Below are 17,886 nucleotides of genomic sequence, written 5' to 3'. Positions count from 1 at the left end.
CAAGTTTCTCGTTTCAAAGTGCTAAGTTTCACGCTCTAACATAATTGGCACGCTTTAACGTGAACATTTCCATGTTTTAACGTAATCATTTTCACGTTTAAAATGAGAAAATTATCACATTAAAATGTGAAAACTGTGACGTTAAATCGTGAAAATGATCGCACAAAATCGCGAAGCTTATCAACGCTAAAAAGTCAGAATTATCTTCGGCACCTGAAAATGATCACGTTCCAATGTGAAAATTATGTTTGAATGGCAAACTTCTCACTTTGAAACATGAAACTTTAAGACGTGAAAATGATTACAAGGGAAAAATTCAATATCACGATATATAACATGATAAATTTCCACGTTAAAACCTGATCAGTTTGACTTCCGGTTCAGGTCTCTACGTAAATCGTAGTACTCTTGTATAATTCTGTCAGAAAATGAGTCCAAGTGTTTACAAAGGTTTAGAAATAAAGCAGTCATACTTACATAAATGTAATAACATGATATTGAATGTTTTCCTTTACGGTGTGCCAGCAGTATGCGTCCGTACAATTATACCTTCTGGACAATTTCGAATCTTCAGTGTTTCTAGACCTTAAATCGTCTATAGGTGGTAGTGTGAATGTGACAGATTGTCGTTATGTTACCTGCGCACCAGCTGGAAACCGGTCCAGCCTCCGAGTCAGCCAGGAGCCTCTAGTCCAGCTCACCTTCAAGACGAACTCAGACAAGTGCTTTAAAAAAAAATGGACGCGTGAATGGATGCCTAAAACCCAAGAGACTGATATGGTCTGCATTCCCAAAACAATTATGAGATAATATAAGACGATATGAAGAAGTATGGCGGAAATGTTGCTCTGCATGTTGATGGTCGCAATGAATCATCGCCACGCCCCGTTCGGAGATAAAAAAAAAAAAAGTCAAATGGATGGCGCTGTCTGGCCGTCAGCGGCTTGCTTTTTAAGTGCTTCCTGATGCTTCGGAGTCGTCGATAAGCTGCCGGCGACGTGAGGAGAAGCACAACGTCGGGTCCCGGTGGCCGCGCTTGTTTACGTACAGCCGTCTTTGCCAGATGCCGCTGGACACTTCATTGGGGACAACTGCACCGTCTGATGAGATCCATTAGACTGAACGGAATCGAACAATCTGTTTTGACAGGAATAATTATCCTCGTGTTGATTGACACGTTGTTGGACGAGGCACCAAACCAACTTGTGTGTTTTAGGATACTGTATATGAACTATGTACTTAGGTTCTATAAAACAAACGTATTATCAGTACAGCGGACCTCTTGTTTTTTTTTTTAAGTATGAATTAAAAAATAATCACTGAAAATAAATGACACCATTAAAAATACTGTAAATTATATATAAACATAGATTTAAGCAGCGGTAAGGGCTAACTGCAAAGTTAGTTTTTTTTTGCCTACGCGCCTCCGACAATACTATTTAGGATCACCAGTCGGGAGACACCTTTGACTGATGTTTCGCTAAATTATTCCTAGCACATCTTGTGGTGGAGAAACCAATGGTAGGGATGTTTCTCTACCGACAGATACATCTTGGATCCTTGTTTTCCCCACACAGTAACATTTTTTTTTTCCGCCTCCTCCGTCAAACCCTCGGATGCCGGCTTCACCTTTGTCCCGGTCACTCCCACGTTCCTCGGAACGCGCTGGATAGAAGCTCGATTGAACCCCGTGCGGCTGACCTCCGCAGTGCCCGATGATGATTGATCATCCGGCCGGTGTATTTGTCCCTTTTCATTTGTAAGCTGTTTTCATTTCTCACACCCGAGGGGGACGGTGCTCTCCGCCATGATGACCACTTAGACCAGGGGTCACCAACTCCGGTCCTTTAGGCCACCTGTCCTGCAGGTTTTCCATCTCTCCCTGCTGTAACACACCTGTTAAAATGATCAGGATCGTTATCAGGCTTCTCGAGAGCTTGCGGATGAGCTGAACATTTGAATCAGGTGTGTTACAGCAGGGGGAGATGGGAAAACCTGCTGGTGCCCTCGAGGACCGGAGTTGGTGATCCCTGACTTGGACAGAGGGGACCCACAGGATGATGTCTGGTCTCAGAAATGTTGCTTCTATCTCCGGCAGGAACTAGAGCTGCCGATCAAGATTTTGCTCTTATATTCCAGGCACATAGAGCTTTTAGGAGTGATCTCTGTCCCTGCTCTTTGTCCAACAAAATGGATCAGTTTCCTTCCTCCGGACTTGCTCGTGACACCACTTGTAACAACCCTTAGCCAAATCTGTTTTAGTGACCTTTCGAGCTTAAAATGTCCCTACGCACAAGCAATGCATTAAAAAAAAAGATATACAGAATGCACATTTGTGACTTCAAAGACACGGGTGTTCGAATACAGTTTGAAAAATACAATATGTCCTGAGTAGAATTGCACTACGTCAGACTTGAGAGGTATTCCTAATAATGATTTCACATAAGGGGTCAAAATGATGATCCCAACAATAAACATGTCTTTAACAGTGGCAGTCAAACCTGAGCACCATTATTTGATCGTGCAAGTCTACCTAATGTTCTTTCCCATTAGTGGGCCCGCTGAGAAGTCTTACATATTGAAACCCGAAGTGTGTGCGTAGCCATCGGGGAGATTTGTGTGGCTTTTATAGTCCATAAGGAATGATAAGTGTCAGCCTGCCCGCGTTCCATCATTTGTTCAATAAATGGGCACACCGAGGCTGACGACCGTTACCGTGACGTCCGTCTGCTGTGACGATGCGGGAGGAGGAGACGGGATGAGACAAAGCGAGCGGGAGATAAGAGAGCGAGGAGGGGGAGTGGGGGGGGAGGAAGCAAAGGAATGATGGAGATAAACAGTAGACTGAAATGGGGAAGATACAAGCGGTAATTGCGTCAGAGGACACTGTACATTGTTGCTTTAAGACAGCATTACAACAAGCTGCCAAAAAGTGTTCCGATCCAGCAGACTAGAGGAACTGAACATCTGCTAATTATTTAATATTTTATCTCTCGTGCCGCACACGTGTTGACGTCCATGCCAGATGTCTACGTACTTGAATAGCCATTCATCATTGGACCATCGCTCAAAGGTCATCCTGCAGTTGTTTGTGTCAGAGAAAGAGGGCGGTCTCCCAGCGTGGCATCTTTGTCCTTCGCATAAGTACTCGGGTTGGACTACTCCAAATGACCACTTCATCCCAGACTGAGTCAAGACAAAGACAGGGAAGGGTTGAGACTCAATCAAGACAAAGACGTTAAAGGAGTTGAGACCAAGTCGTGACCAAGAGTTGGGGGAACTGACAAGTCTAGAACCAAGACTTGAAGGAGCAGAGATCCATGCTAGACCGAGACATTTACAAGCTGACACAAAGTCCAGACTACGACTTTAGGAGTCAGGATGAAGTCAAGGCCAATACTTTAAGGAGACGGGATGGAGTCAAGACAAACACTTAGATAAGCCCAAACACCAATTAACAACACCTAGACTATGAAGGGAGGAGACAGAGTCACTTCTGAGACTTTAAAGAGCTAACAAGTTATGAATTAGACTGGAGCCAAAACCAATACTTTGAGGGGATGACATTGAGGCCCTGCCTACACGTAGCCGGGGGTTTTTGAAAACGCCGGATACAAGTCTGCGGTTAGCCCTATCATCCACACGTCCCCGGAGTTTTTTCAGTGAAAACGCAAAACTCCGGCCGCAGTGGAGATTTGCGGATATCTCCGGAAATCTTCGGATCCGCGTTTTGGTGTAGACAGTTAGACCCGGAGATTTACGTCGTCACGGTGCGACTTGTGTTTTCATCAGAGTCAACATGGATTCTCACAGCGCTGCGTTGGTTATAGCCATTCTCGATGCGCTTTTTGCCTACTTATTTGCTTCTCGGCGAAAAATTTAAAAGCAATTCTTACCTCTTGTCGGTTCTCCTGAACGGGTTTGGCGCCCCGCGTTTTGGTTTCGTAGAAGTGACGTCAAAGGGCGGACGTTCTTCCGAATGGACAGTATTTGGCTAACTGCTGCCGCCGAGAGGCTTGGCGTGCGTTTGAAAACGCACTTCCGCGGTTACGTGCGGATGCGTTTTTTTTTTATGTGTATTCCAACGCAGGCGGGGAGGAATATACGGTTGTTAGAAAACCCCGGCTACGTGTAGACAAGGCCTGAGTCAGTCCCAAGACTTTAAATAGCCAAGACCAAGACTTTGAGGTGTTAAGTCAGGACTTTAGAACGAGGCGGGTCGAGACTACAGACAACAGATGCGAATTGATCCCAATTGCAGGTTAAACAGAGCCGAGACTATGACCAAGCAGTATTTTTATTAGATTTTTTTTAAGCACAGATTATCTTCAGAGAACAACCGTAGTAGTGGAAAAACAAAAATGGCGGTAGTGCTTGGCGCTGGAATATTGCAGCGTGTTTTATCCGCCCAGCATGCTTTGAGAAAAGGCCACCATGTTGCACTGACCTACTGTGTGTGTGAGTGTGCGCGCTCATGTGCGTGTGTGTGCCCACCACACTTGGCTGCAAAGTGCTTGATTTGGATTCTAGCTGAAGCCTCGTGAGCCAATAAATCTTATTTCAGAGAGCATCTGCCCTTTAGCTAATTGAGGCCGACCGACTGACTGGTTTTGTTCCACAGGAACTACCACAGCAGGCCTCAGCTGCTTTCGACATGACAACCTCGCTGTCACACGCTGGCGGGAAATGGTCAAAGTGCATGGCTGGCCACACACAAGCACAATCGACCTCCGCCAAGGCTCAACAATTCTCTCATAGTGTGTAGTGCAAAAGTCTTAGGTCACCGTTACTTTATTTGGTTTTAGCAATGTTATAATAAGCACACATAAGTAGGACTCAGGAGAGAAAAGTCATTTGACAAGGTTGAACTGTTAAAATAGGAGGAATACTTTGTGACACGGCGAGACCTAGTCCAGGCAAAGACTTTGGGGGAGTCAAGACCAAATCAAAGCATAATTTTGAAATCCAAGACTTTGAAGGCTTGAGACGGACGCAAGACGAAGACTTCATGGACGCAAGGGCAAGACTTAAAGGGCGTGGAACTGAGTCAAGACCAGGGCTTTGAGGGTTTGGACCGAGTTAAGGTTAAAACAAGATTAAGATTAAGATTAAGGCGATGACGCCAAATCAAATCCAAGTCTTTGAAAAGTCAAGACCAAGGCTTTGAGCGGCTGATACGGAGTCAAGACGAGGTTAAGACCAAATTGAGGGTAAGACCAAGACCAGTTGAGACCAAGTCAAGATGAAGATTTTAAGAGGCCAGACCAAGTGAAGAGCAAAACATGGGTAGGGTGGAGACCAAGTACACATCAATAACCTAAGGGATTGGGATTGTGTCCAAGTCAAGACCAACACTTTCAGGGTTTGAAAATCAGTCAAGACCAAGACTTCAAGAGGTTGAGACGGAATCAAATCTAAGAGCAGGGCAGGTTGAGACCAAATCAAGGCCGAGGCAAAAACTTTGAAGGATTGAGAAGAGCAAAACTTTAAGGGGCTGAGACCAATTAAAAACCAAGACTCGACCAAGACCAAGACAAAAGTTGTGGTCATGATGCTTTTGGGTTTTTTTTTGCTTGATCGCAGAACACTCCCAAGTGCGCTTAGATTCCTACCACAAATCCTCAGCCCGTACATCATTTCCTGGGAAAACTACAAGTCCGTGCACTGTGTTTTTCCCAAGACCGTTTTGTTGGCCGTCTCTTCCAGGTTACGGCATAGGCCTGCCGCAAGGCTCGCCTCTGACCCGCAACGTGTCCGAGTTCGTGAGCCGCTACAAGTCGGACGGCTTCATGGACATGCTGCACGACAAATGGTACAAGGTGGTGCCCTGCGGGAAGCGCGTCTTCGCCGTGACCGAGGTGAGTGACGGGATGGCGGGGCGCTGGGGGACGCCGCCGGGACTTCAGCCCTCGTCTTCGTGCGCCGGGTTTAAAAGCGACACTCCTCGAAAGAATGCTCCCTCTGGCTAACTGTCGCACGCAATTACAGAGACGGACGCGTAGACGCGCGCGGATGCAGGCAACATTTTGTTTGTGTTTGTCCAGTCCGTTTTTTCCTGCACTCTTTCGGCAACAGTGTTTTAATATTTTATACATTTGTATTTATTTATATTCATAGAATTATTTGAATAAATAATAGTCTATATTAGCTTATGTATTTTAGATTTTATTGTTCTGTCATTTATGGTATTTTATATTATGATTATTATATCACTGTAATGTTTATTTGTCAAAGTACCGTTTTTTTAAATAGTTTTTATTTTATTTTATTTTTATTTGATAATAAAGCTATTATATTATATTTAGTTATTAAAAATACTGTTTAGTTTGAGCGATTATTTTATTTTGAGGCTTGGGCCTTCAGTGTGTTTTAATTATTTAACTTTTTCCACCATAGTGCCATCTGCTGATCTAGTGAGGAACTGTAATCTTGATGATTTAATGATTTGTATAGTTAGATATTTGATCCACTTTATTATTCGTGTATTCTATTATTAGCATAGATTCTTAAATCATATTAGCAGTATAGTCAAGTCATCCGCCGGATCTGCTGAGCTACTGCACTCGACTTTGATAACTGAACCTTGAACAACAACTCGCGGCTCTCTCCTTCCTTTGGGGGTTAAGGTTGTTGTTTGGGCTAATTTAGGAACAATTTGGGATTTAGTGCCACATTGCCCTTTGGATGTCGAAAACGCTAAGCACCTGGCGGACAAAATCGCCGAGTCAGCGCGTGGCTAATTGCACAGCCAGCATCACAGGGGCGTCGCACATATTATTATTATTAGCTCGGTGACGGGAACCTGATGAGAGCACTTTAGAGGATGCTGCCTCCCCTCCCACGACCCATAAAGATGTCACAGAAGGCAGACAGGTGTGTGCGTGTGTCTCTGTTTTTGTGTGTCTGGGAATGGCTTGAGACAAAGTCAGGTTTTCTGCCGAGACTAAGAGGAGTTGAGAACAAGACTAAGTCGGGTCGAGGCTAAGACCGAGTCGAGTCGTGACTGAGACCAGAGTGTGTTCGGACCAAGTTGTGAGTAAGACCAAAGTGAGTCAAGACCAAGTCCACAAGACAGCATGAGACCTAATCTAAGTAGTTGAAGGAGTGCCGAAACCAAATTCAGACTAAGACCGCGGTGGATTGGGATCAAGTTGAGCTTCAGATCAAGGCGGGATGATGTCGTCCCGTCCATGGCGTGTCGAAACCCAATCCAAGCCGAGGCCAGAGTCTTGACATCAAGTTGAGACTTGGATCAACGTGGGTTGGACGCACAAAAAAACTAAGGCCAAGGGTAAGGGGAGCAAATTGAATCTCAGACCAAGGCATGTCGAGTCAAGAGTGAGTCCAAGAAAAGTGAGTGAGTGGTCGAGTCAAGACCACGTCGGTATGATATGATTTGAGGCTAAGATTACATTACGCATCTTGAGAACGAGTCAGGGGACCAAGCCTGTCAAGACTAAGAACTAGTGGAGTCTAAGACTGAAAACAGTCCAGGCTAAGAACCAAGGGACCGAGGTGTGTTGAGACCACATCAATTTAGACAAAAGACCAAGGTGGATTGAGATCAAGTCAAGACCCGAGACCAGGCTAACATCAAGGCATGTTGAGAGCGTGTCATGTCTAAGACCAAAGCAGGTTGAGATTGACTCGAAATGAAGACCAAGGACAATCAAAACCAAGTGGCGACTAAGATGAGTGAAGACCAAGACCACAGCAGGTCGAGTCAAGACACTAAGCCGGTTGAACCTAAATCCAAAATGAAAACCAAGGCGGGTCAAGACTAAAACCAAAGCAAGTCCAAACCAGGGAGGGGTGAGACATAGTCTCGACCCGCTGCAGTCTTTGGTATCGACTAAGAAAAGTCATGTGGAGAGTACGACCAACGCAAACGTTCCTCAAACTTTTAATCACTTTCCTTTTTAGCGCCTCCCCGCTGACTGCTTCCTTTTGTTCCCTCTCAGCTCTCGTTTATGCTCATTCATGCGCCGAGCTCCATTTTAAGTGCGCTTGTCCCTCCGCCGACCCCCGCCAACCCGGCCGCCCCCCCCCCCCCCAACCCTCTCTCCAGACGCTCCAGATGGGCATCCAGCACTTCTCGGGCCTATTTGTGCTGCTGTGCATGGGAGTGGGTGGAGCCTTGCTGACCTTGGCGGGCGAGCACACCTTCTACCACCTGGTCATCCCGCGCCTCCGCCGCAGACACACGCTGCAGTACTGGCTGCACACCAGCCAGGTGAGCACACACTTGTGTACTACATCAGCCTCTGCTGTTATTCTTGAAGGTAAGGTGCGCCCTCTACTGTCCTAAACCTGTCAGTGCAGGTTTTACTTCACAGTTTTTAGCAGAAATTTTCTTTTTTATCCTGAAATAAAAAAAATATAATAATGTGATACTATGGGTATTAGATCATTATTATTTCCTATACTTTTAAGTATGAAGATGTTTGACATTGAATTAGTCTAACGCTATGTTTCTCACTATTTGGCGAGAGGGACCGAGCCCTGCTAAGAACAGTCCCTTGGCACTTATTACACAATAAAAGATAGAATATCATATTAAAAAATCGAATGACAAAATTATCTACTCTGTGGTTAGTCGTGTTGTACCAGCGCTACCAAGCTGTTGTAATAACACTGTAATAACTATGTAGTACATTGATGCATTAAATCAGTGTGATTTCCAATATTTTAAGTATGGAGACAATTACTTTGCTGTCTGTGTTTTTACCATTTGTTTAGTCATAATATACTTTTGCTACTTGGCTGTTGTAATAACACTGTAATAACTATGTAGTATATTGATGCATTAAATCAGTGTGATTTCCAATATTTTAAGTATGGAGACAATTACTTTGCTGTCTGTGTTTTTACCATTTGTTTAGTCATAATATACTTTTCCTACTTGGCTGTTGTAATAACACTAATAACTAAGCAGTTTCTTGATGCATTAGCTCAGTATGATTTCCAATACTTTTATTCATGGATACGATTAAAGATGAAGTCATTTACTGTGTACGCTCATCATACTCATTATGCACCAAAACAGTTGTAATAACAATGTAATGACTATGTAATGCCATGACACAATATTCAGTAGCTCATTATTTTCTATTCTTAACATTTTGGATCGAAAGACATTTAAACTGTCTGTAAATGAGGTTGGACAGCAATGTTCCAGGGCTGCTCCTTTTGGCGATCGCCTACCAGCGAATCCAAAATAATGCAAACTACGACATCACAGTTACAAACATGACGTCGGTGCACCTGTGTCTGATCGTGTTGTACGGTGGGGGTGAGGACTACCTAATATTGCGGTATTTTATTTTCTTATTCAAGTGCTAGCTTTCAGCGCAGGCTTTTATTGAGAAATGATCCGCGCTGATGGTGTGCCACATCAACAAAAAGTCAACAAAATGGAGGTTGTAAAAGTCACGCATGCCCCGCCATTAAATGAGAAGCCTTTGGCAGTAGGTTTGAGTTATAATTAGAAATTTTGCGGTGGCAACAACATCAAGGCTTCTTGCTTTTCGCCCCGACCGCCGCCCCCCCCAAAAGAAGGGCAACCCCTCAGGGTGGCCTGCAGCATCCATCCCATAATCGGCTCCGATATCAAAGCGCCACGTCTCCCTTCCGTGCTGCATCGTCGAGAAAAAGGTTTTTAAGCTGCTACGTCACATCTTGGCGCGTTTAAGCTCAAATGATCTCGCCGGATAATTTGATTAAAATGTAAAGCAGGCTTTATGAGCCGTCACATTCAAAGGCCGCGCGAGGAGAATAATGGCTCTCCATAATTCATAAATTCATCTCTCGATTCATCTCGGAGCTGATGAAGTGATCGGTCTCCTATTGTTAAGCCCCTCTTGAAATTTCTATTCGGAGAACGCGTTGAAAAACTCTGCAATTTCTTGCACCTGCGCTCATCCTGGTGAAAGGTCAGTCATGGCCTTGGCTAGGGGTGGCCGAGTATCGGTGGCAAGTATCGGGCCCGTGCCGCCTTTATTTCAAGGTATCGGGTTACTTTTGAAGGGTGCCGATACCAGCCACGGATACCCAGCAAAAAAATCTCACGTTGAGTAAGTCCTCCTCGCCAGTATTTCGGCGTTGCAACGTGGTGGCGTGACACGATTATCTGCCGTTGTGTTTATTGACATTTTAGATATCATAATGATTTGTGCGATTCGGTTTAGGCCATTTTTCATTCCTGAGGTCCTGCAAAAACGGGCTTGTCCTCGAGCTACCAAATCCCGAGTCAGGTTTATTTTGTCATTGTGTGCGGGCGTACGTAAGCAAGGCAGACACCAAAAAATCAATCAGTCAGTCAGACGAGTTTATTATTGTGCTCGGTTTTGAGTCCTTTTTTTAAAAAAAATGTGTTATCGTTTTCCAGAAAATTCACCGAGCTCTCCACACTGCGTATGAGGACGATGGTAAAGAGCTGACGGGTCTGGAACAAAAGTAAGTAGCTTCCTGCTTTGGTGCATTTGGAAACCTCACAAACATCGAAATATCGTTGGTGGATTATCTCAATCAATTTTGACATCAGGATACCGCAAGATGATAGCAAAGCACTACTTTTCTCTAAATGAAGTGCCTCGACTCACTTCAGCACAGTTCCTTGGACCCCAGACGCCACAAGATTGCGGCAAAGCACTTCTTTTGTCTAAATTAAGCTCCTGGGCTCACTTTGAACCTAGTTTCTTGCCATCAAGATGCCACAAGATGGTGGCTAGGCACTGCTCTGTTGAAGCGGCGCACCTCAGCTTCTAATGGGCCTTTTCACACTGCACTTATGTTTCCTGGTTGCTCAATTTCTGTCAGCACCTTTTGGACGGGCCCGCCTGACATCGGCTTGCGTCCTCCCACGATGTTGCCGGGTGCTAAGTGCAGTGCGAAAAGCCCTCATTGCTTTGGCCCGAGCGGCAAATGTGCGGCGATATGTTCCGTATATCTAACTTTTGACTCCTCCCGTCGTCCGCCAGCGCCTCGTCTTGCATCTCGGACAACTGCAGCCTGCACAGGAAGCGGCATCATCAGCCTCCCCCGCCGTCCCCGCCCAAATCCCTCCCCGCCTCCAGTTCGGCGGCGGACAGCGGCAGCTCCTCGTCGCCGTCCCACGAGCCCAAGGAGAAGCGGGTGCACTTTGACCTGGACACCCTCCACAGCTACCGGCTGCGGACCCACACCGCCTCGGTGCGGGGACGCCCCGGCATGGTGGGCCGACCCGGGCTGGGCCTCGGCGGATTGGGTCTCCCCAGCCTGGGGAATCTGAGCCTCCAAGCCAACGGGGGTCCCGTCTCGGCGCTGGCGTCCTCGGGTTTGGTACTCTCTGCCCCGGGGGGGAGGGGCGGCCAGACCAGCCTGTGGGAAGGGGAGCTCCAGGAGCTTCAGGAAAAGATCGAGATCTTCCGCAATCAGCTGAGGGAGGCCCTGGCCAGGAGGGCGGAGATCCAGACCAGCCTGGAGAGGGAGCGCGGCGGGGCGTTGCGCCGGGACAGCGGCCTGGAGCGGGAGCGGGAGCGGGTCCAAACCATCAGCACGGACAAGAGCAGCGCCGCTCAGCCCGACAGAAGCGGACAGGCTCTCAACAACCAGCCTCAGCGGGCCATTCCCGGGAACGCCGCGCTCGGGAGAAGCGCCCCGCTGAACACGATCAACAGCCTGGACCGAGGGCGGGCGCCCCCGCCGGGCTCGGCGCCCCCGCCGGGCTCGGCGCCCCCGCCGACGGACGACCGGACCGGCCAGTCGCGCGGCGCTCCTCCCGCCGGTCTGGACCGAAGTCGGCTCGGCCAGCCCGGCGCCGTCCAGTCGGCTAGGAACACTCTGAGCCTCGACCGGCAGAAGGCCAGCCTGACGCGCGTTCTCAACACTTTGGAGAGGACGAGAGCCAGCCAATCAGACGCAGGGGGCGGGGCTTGATTTGATTTGAGGCGCTCTCTCGTGGGGAGGGGGGGAATGAATGCGTAGCCGCGGGAAGACGGGCATTATTAGTTGTTACAGAAAATTATGAACAGCAGACTCGTTTCTGCGTTTTAGTCCAAAAATCGACTATAATGCGCCCAAATTTTTCACCAGCTTTGAGAAGCACAGCAGCTGGAGCACACAACCTAATAAAATGCTAATAGCGACTTGGTGAATACAAATGACAATAATTTGTATTAAATTCATTTTATTTATTGATTATATATTTTGAAGTTCGACCAATATAATCATCACATTCCTATTTTTCCTCCCATAATGTGAACTGTTGAATAATTTAAATGGTTACATCATTAATTGAACTAATGATGCTTTCATGCAAGTTTGTATTTATTTGACCAATTTAGCAAAATTTCCCTTTTGCCGATTGGAAACATGAAAATAAATGAAATAAATTGTGCTGAAAATTTCCCAAGTTCACAAATGATTAATTTTTAACACGATTTTGTTTGGGTGGGAAAGTAAAGACCAAAAAATAATGTCTTCTCCCAACCCAAATCCATTAAAACAAATAATGATAATAATAATAATATTAGAATAATAAAAATGAAGAAGCCTAGAATGATATTTTATGATGAATTTTTAACCAGATAAAAATCTTGAAATTTTGCAAATAACATATGTAATTACATAAATGATCAAAGTAATTACACTGGATGAATTTTGTATTCATTTTTGATGGGTTTATTATATATTTATTCAAAATATTTAATAGAATGATATAGAGTGTATTATGATTTATGATTTTTATCATTTGTACCATGTCCCTGAATGCAACATATGCCTCTCTTCTCGTAGAATTTTTTTTGGGGGGGGGGTTATATACATACTTTGCTATCAGAGGTAATACAGTATTGTCATTCTGCATTTGACCACTAGAAGGCGCCCTTGCCCTTCTTCCCGCCGCTATGGAGGCCTTGCAAAGTGACGGAGGACATTTTGTGAAGTAATCTATTTTTCAAGGGGGGTGAAAAAAAAAAAAGTGAGACGTTTGAAGGCCTTTGTGGATTCCTTCGGTCCATTTTCTGCTGACCATGTGCAATACTACTGCAGTACTACTACGACCATGTTTGGACCCGAGGACATCGCCTGATGGCTTTTAAACACGGGAGAACAGCGCAGCTCATAACTGACAAGGATGAGAACCTATTTTAGCATTCAACGATAAAAGCGCGCCGTGCAACAACGTCGACGAAAAACACGTTTCATCAATGGAATATAGAGAAAATTGTAACCACGTTTATGGAGATTTTATGCGATGGGCCATTCCATGTTTTGAAATAAACATTTCTATACATACGAAAGGTGATATCTCACTTCTAAGCATTCATCCTTGTATTTGCTCCATCTGCACGATGCCCAATTAAATTCTGCCCAAGGATATGGTGAGGGTGACCACAAATCATGTCTCCACGATGCCATCGAAGGCGCTATTACGAAAGTGTCGTATGTGTGTTTTTTGTATTCGTCACCTGATGAGGACAACATTTTACACACTCATGTCATTGGATCCCGTCGAAGCGTGGGGACCACAAATCAGGCGACACATGAAATACACGAGATATTTGATGAGGTGTGTGTTCAGGTATTCATGGCCATGTGAGTACAAAAGTTCATTTACACGTTCATATCATGGGGACAAGTGGTTTGGGGGACCGTAAATCAGGTGACCTATAATATGAGTGCAGGGGCTAATCTGGTGTGTGTCTGTCGGGTATTCGCCGCTTGGTGAGTTTTATTTACATAATTTCACATCATTGGGACTCATTGCAGCGTGGGGACCACAAATCAGGGGGCACATAGTATTCATTTGGGAGGTATTCTGTAAAATGTGTGTTCTGGTATTCATGGCCGTGTGAAGACAAGACTTTGTTTACACAGTTATGTCGTGGTGACCACAAACCAGGCAATCCATAATATGATAGCGAGGGCAATACTGTGAGCTTTGTACATACGTGTGTGCTGTTATTTATGGCTATACTAGGATAAAAGTTTCTCTGCAGTCTTGTCAAAGGGACATATTGCAGATTGGGGACCACAAATCAGGCGGGTGTGATGCTACTTTTAAGGTACAAGTCTGTATGTATGTGTTTTCTATTACTGATCAATTGGTGAGGACATAAGTTTGTTTGCGCAGTCACTTTATAGGGACATTTTTCATTGTGGGGACCATAAATTATGCATCAAGTAATGAGCATCATTATTGTAGCTACTGATGCTATTCTGAAGGTATCTATGAAGTTTGTCTATTTGCAGGTTCTTGTATTCATAGCTGAATGAAACACAATGAACGCATCTGTTTCCACAGTCATGTCATGCACCTATTGTGGCATGGGGACCACAAATCAGGCGACCTATAACATAAATTCTATTTTAAAGGTGTAGATTTGTGAGGGGGTTTTGTGTCCTGGTATTCACTTCTGTGTAGGAACAAACACTTATTTACACACTCATGTCACAGAGACCAATGGTGGTGTGGGGACCACAAATCAGGCAAGCCAAAATGTGAAGCAAGGTCCTTCTGTAGGGTATCATGATGTTGTAATGACATCTTTTTACCACCGAGTGTCGCCCGAGCAATGTTTCTTCTCTTCACCTTGCAGTGATTCTCCCGTAATGTGAGACCGGAGTGCGTGCGGTGCATCGGGACAGAGAGCAAGCATGCATGTGATTTAGTGTCCCGTTCTACATTTGACGTGCAGATGTTTATTCGCCGATATGGCCCATCAGTCGCTGCTCCCGCATCCCTATTGTGTTGTGCTTGTCGTGATGTAACAAACGTCGTGCTGTTGTTGTTTGAAAATGTGCTGGGTGGCCCTAAAAAGGGGAAATCAGTCGCCAAGCAATCGCACAATTGTGTGTACGTGTTGGTTTGTGTGCGTGTGTTCACTGGCGGTCGGTTAAATGTGTCAGCTGCGCTTGAGGTGTGCTGTCAGGCAATACTTCCAATGCTACGCATGTGTGTAGAGCCTCAAATGTTTGTTTACAAAGTCACATCACTGGTCGCTAGTGGGTGGGGACCGCAAATCAGTCATAACCCAATTCATGAATGCGCAAGCGATTCTGGCGGTGTCTGCGATAGGTGTGTTTTGGTTTTCCACTTGTTGGGGACGAACATTTGTTGACGGTCACGTGGTGTGGGGACCACAAATCAGGCACGCAATATTATGAATGCGTTAGCTATTCTGGGAAGTTTTTGATTCTCTGTGTGTTTTGGGGGAGGACATGTTGATGCAATCGATCGTGGAGTGGGGACCACAAATCTGGCATCAGATATTATGGAACCGGGAGATTCCCTGTGAAGATTGCGCATGCATGAGTGTGTTTTTGTATCTGTGAAGTGTGTGCGTATTCTTGTTTTCCTCAATTGGTGGGGACAAATGTTTTACACAGCCACGTTGCGGGACCTATGACGGTGTGGGGACCACACACACCAGGTAAAAACAACCCTTTGTGTTTTATATCTGGTACCCAGTCATAAAATTTCAGTTACTTGCTAAGGACGTGAGAACGCTTCGGCGATGTAATTGGATCACATGTGTGAGCCGCAGTCGTGAATAATTTTAATTAAATTCATGAATCCTCCAATGTACACCCTCCGCCTCCCGCCCGGAAAACCCCCATCCACAAGGAAACCAACCAATTACTCTTGAAATGGGCTCAACGGGAAAAGGCGGCAGCTCTGGCAACCGGACACTTTATTAGGTACAGCGGCTCATGACATCCAATAGCCAAAAAAAAAAATCTCCTTCGCAAAGATGGCGACGCTCACTTTTGATTGGCATTTAGAAGCACTGCCACTTCTCATATGTTGGCCTCTAATGTGCTTTGTCTGCTAGGTAAACAGGAGTGATGAGTTTATTAGCGCTGACCAGCTGTGACCAAGCATAGGCCCTTATTGGATGTGGTGTGTGTGTGTGTGTTTGTTAGGGTGGGGGCTGCGAGGGTGTGTATGAGCCCACGGAGACCACATCCCCCCGCCCCCCTTCACAGAGAAACTCCCTGGCAACCACAGGCGGGATAAATGTGGCGCCCCCATTCATAGTGTGGGGGTGCTTTATTTTTGGGTGGTGTGTTGAAGCACTTGGGAATGTGCAGATATTAGCATCCCGTCCGGGAGGGTGTGTGTGTGTGCACGTGGGAATGTCACACACACACACTCCAGTTGTGACACCGAGGGTAGCGACCATTTCTTTAGAAATGTGTTTTTTTTGTTGTTTTTTTTTAATCACAAAGAATAGGTGGTCGCTGCCTATTTTATGTTTCATACAGAGCAGTGGTTTCATGGCAAAATGTGTCTCGTAAGCCTACACGGCGATGTTTTGCTCTCATTATCTTAAGCTGCGTTGAGATCAGCTAATTTTAATCGGCCAATTGGGCAGTCATGACTTAGCACTCGACCCCTCAAAACTGCCTCGCGAAATTCAAGTGAACAAGTGAAATTCGTGACCTAAGCAGATTTTGCCATTGGACAGCGAATTCTGCCTAGCAACGAGTGATGTAACAAGTCACAGCCCATTTAAGAGTTCCTGTTGGTCATGGTGGTAGTTGGCAGTCGGGCAAGAGCTTTGTGTGGTGGCCCAAATGGGTGAAAAAGGCAATGCGTGACATAAAGGGATTTTGCCATTGGCCAGTTAATTCTGCCTAGCAACAAAACCAGGAAGTACAAAGCTTTTCTGTTGATGTACGCTTTCAAGTGGCGTAGCACCCAATTAAGAGTCCCTGTTGGTCACTGCCGTAGTATAAACACAAAGAGTGATGCGACAAACTCTAGTATTGTCGATAGTGAGCTTGAAGTACGGTGGCCCAAAAAATTCAAAAAGGCTTAGTCCTTAACTGCGCTGATAAATGGAAAATCACGTGTAGTTTTAAACATATGGACGTTTTTATTTACCTAATGTGAATCTCGAGTTTTGCTGTTGGTCATAGAAAAGCGCGAACATTACAAAACCGGTCTGTTTTATCGAACGTGAGCTTTGAGTAAGATTGCCCAAAAGGCTCAATTAATTGGCAGAAAGTTTATAGATTGGATTCGAGGGACGCGTTTATTTTCCCAATCTGAATTTCAAGCCACACTATTGGTGTCTTGGCATCCCTTGAGAGTCCCTCTTGATCGTGACTGTGACGTAAACTGACAAGATTGCTGTTACCACCTCCTCAGTCCAGCATTGTTTAACGTTAGCTTGGAATATGGTGGCCCAAAAGGATTAAAAATGGTCCCTTGATGACTGCGCTAAAACTTGGAAAAATCCATCCATCCTGTATCTATAGTTTCTCTCTCTCCCTCATATACTCAATTTTAATTGAATCACTGCTCTGTATTAAATATAAAACTCATAATAGACCCTAGGGCTGTTCGATTTGGCCTAACAAAAAAAAATCCCGATTATTTTCTCTCAAACCCGATTTTCCGATAACAATTACGATTTCTTTGTAAAATACAAATCATGAAAAATGAAGTATTTTGAATGTCTTTCATTTAAATTCTTTCTTTGAACTCATAATGCCAGTCAATTTAACAACAGCATTTTACGTACACAATCGACTTCAGATATGTTCTCAATTAAACCAATAATGAAAGAAGAAATACTACGGATCAATTTTTGGCCGATTTATTAACTAAATGCTCACTTGCCTAAGCAAACGTAGCAGAATCGCCGGTCGCCATGGATGTTGTTGTTTCGGACTGCGCGCTCGTGGCAGGAGGCGGAAATGCAGAGGAAACTACGGTGGCATGGATACACCAAAACTAAAAATCGAAGGTACCGATTTGAACGTTATTAACATCGTTTTATCCAGAGAATTCGGTTACGGTTCAAAATCGCTTAATCGAGCAGCCCTACCAGACCCCCCCCAAAAACCTACGTAGGGACTAGCAGACTTCCCCTTAGTGTGACCTTTCCTGACGAT

The 17,886-nt window shown here is 45.3% G+C and overlaps 1 protein-coding gene across 2 annotated transcripts in view; it reads left to right on the top strand.

Annotated features, from left to right (window-relative positions):
- grin3ba (glutamate receptor, ionotropic, N-methyl-D-aspartate 3Ba) overlaps nt 1-13,292 on the top strand; it is a 123,816-nt gene extending 110,524 nt beyond the window's left edge. For both annotated transcript variants that reach the window (XM_086049373.1, XM_086049372.1), the window contains 4 exons: nt 5,707-5,858; nt 8,069-8,233; nt 10,388-10,455; nt 10,980-13,292. In XM_086049373.1, the coding sequence (XP_085905499.1) occupies nt 5,707-5,858; nt 8,069-8,233; nt 10,388-10,455; nt 10,980-11,916 (1,322 nt within the window). In that variant the 3' untranslated portion in view covers nt 11,917-13,292. The remainder of the gene's footprint in view (nt 1-5,706; nt 5,859-8,068; nt 8,234-10,387; nt 10,456-10,979) is intronic.
- Nucleotides 13,293-17,886: the final 4,594 nt, after the last annotated feature.

This window comes from Filicampus tigris, chromosome 13 (genome assembly GCF_054856515.1).
Source record: "Filicampus tigris isolate MCC_2025a chromosome 13, RoL_Ftig_1.0, whole genome shotgun sequence".
Lineage (NCBI taxonomy): Eukaryota > Metazoa > Chordata > Actinopteri > Syngnathiformes > Syngnathidae > Filicampus > Filicampus tigris.
This window is presented reverse-complemented; position numbering and strand designations above follow the sequence as displayed.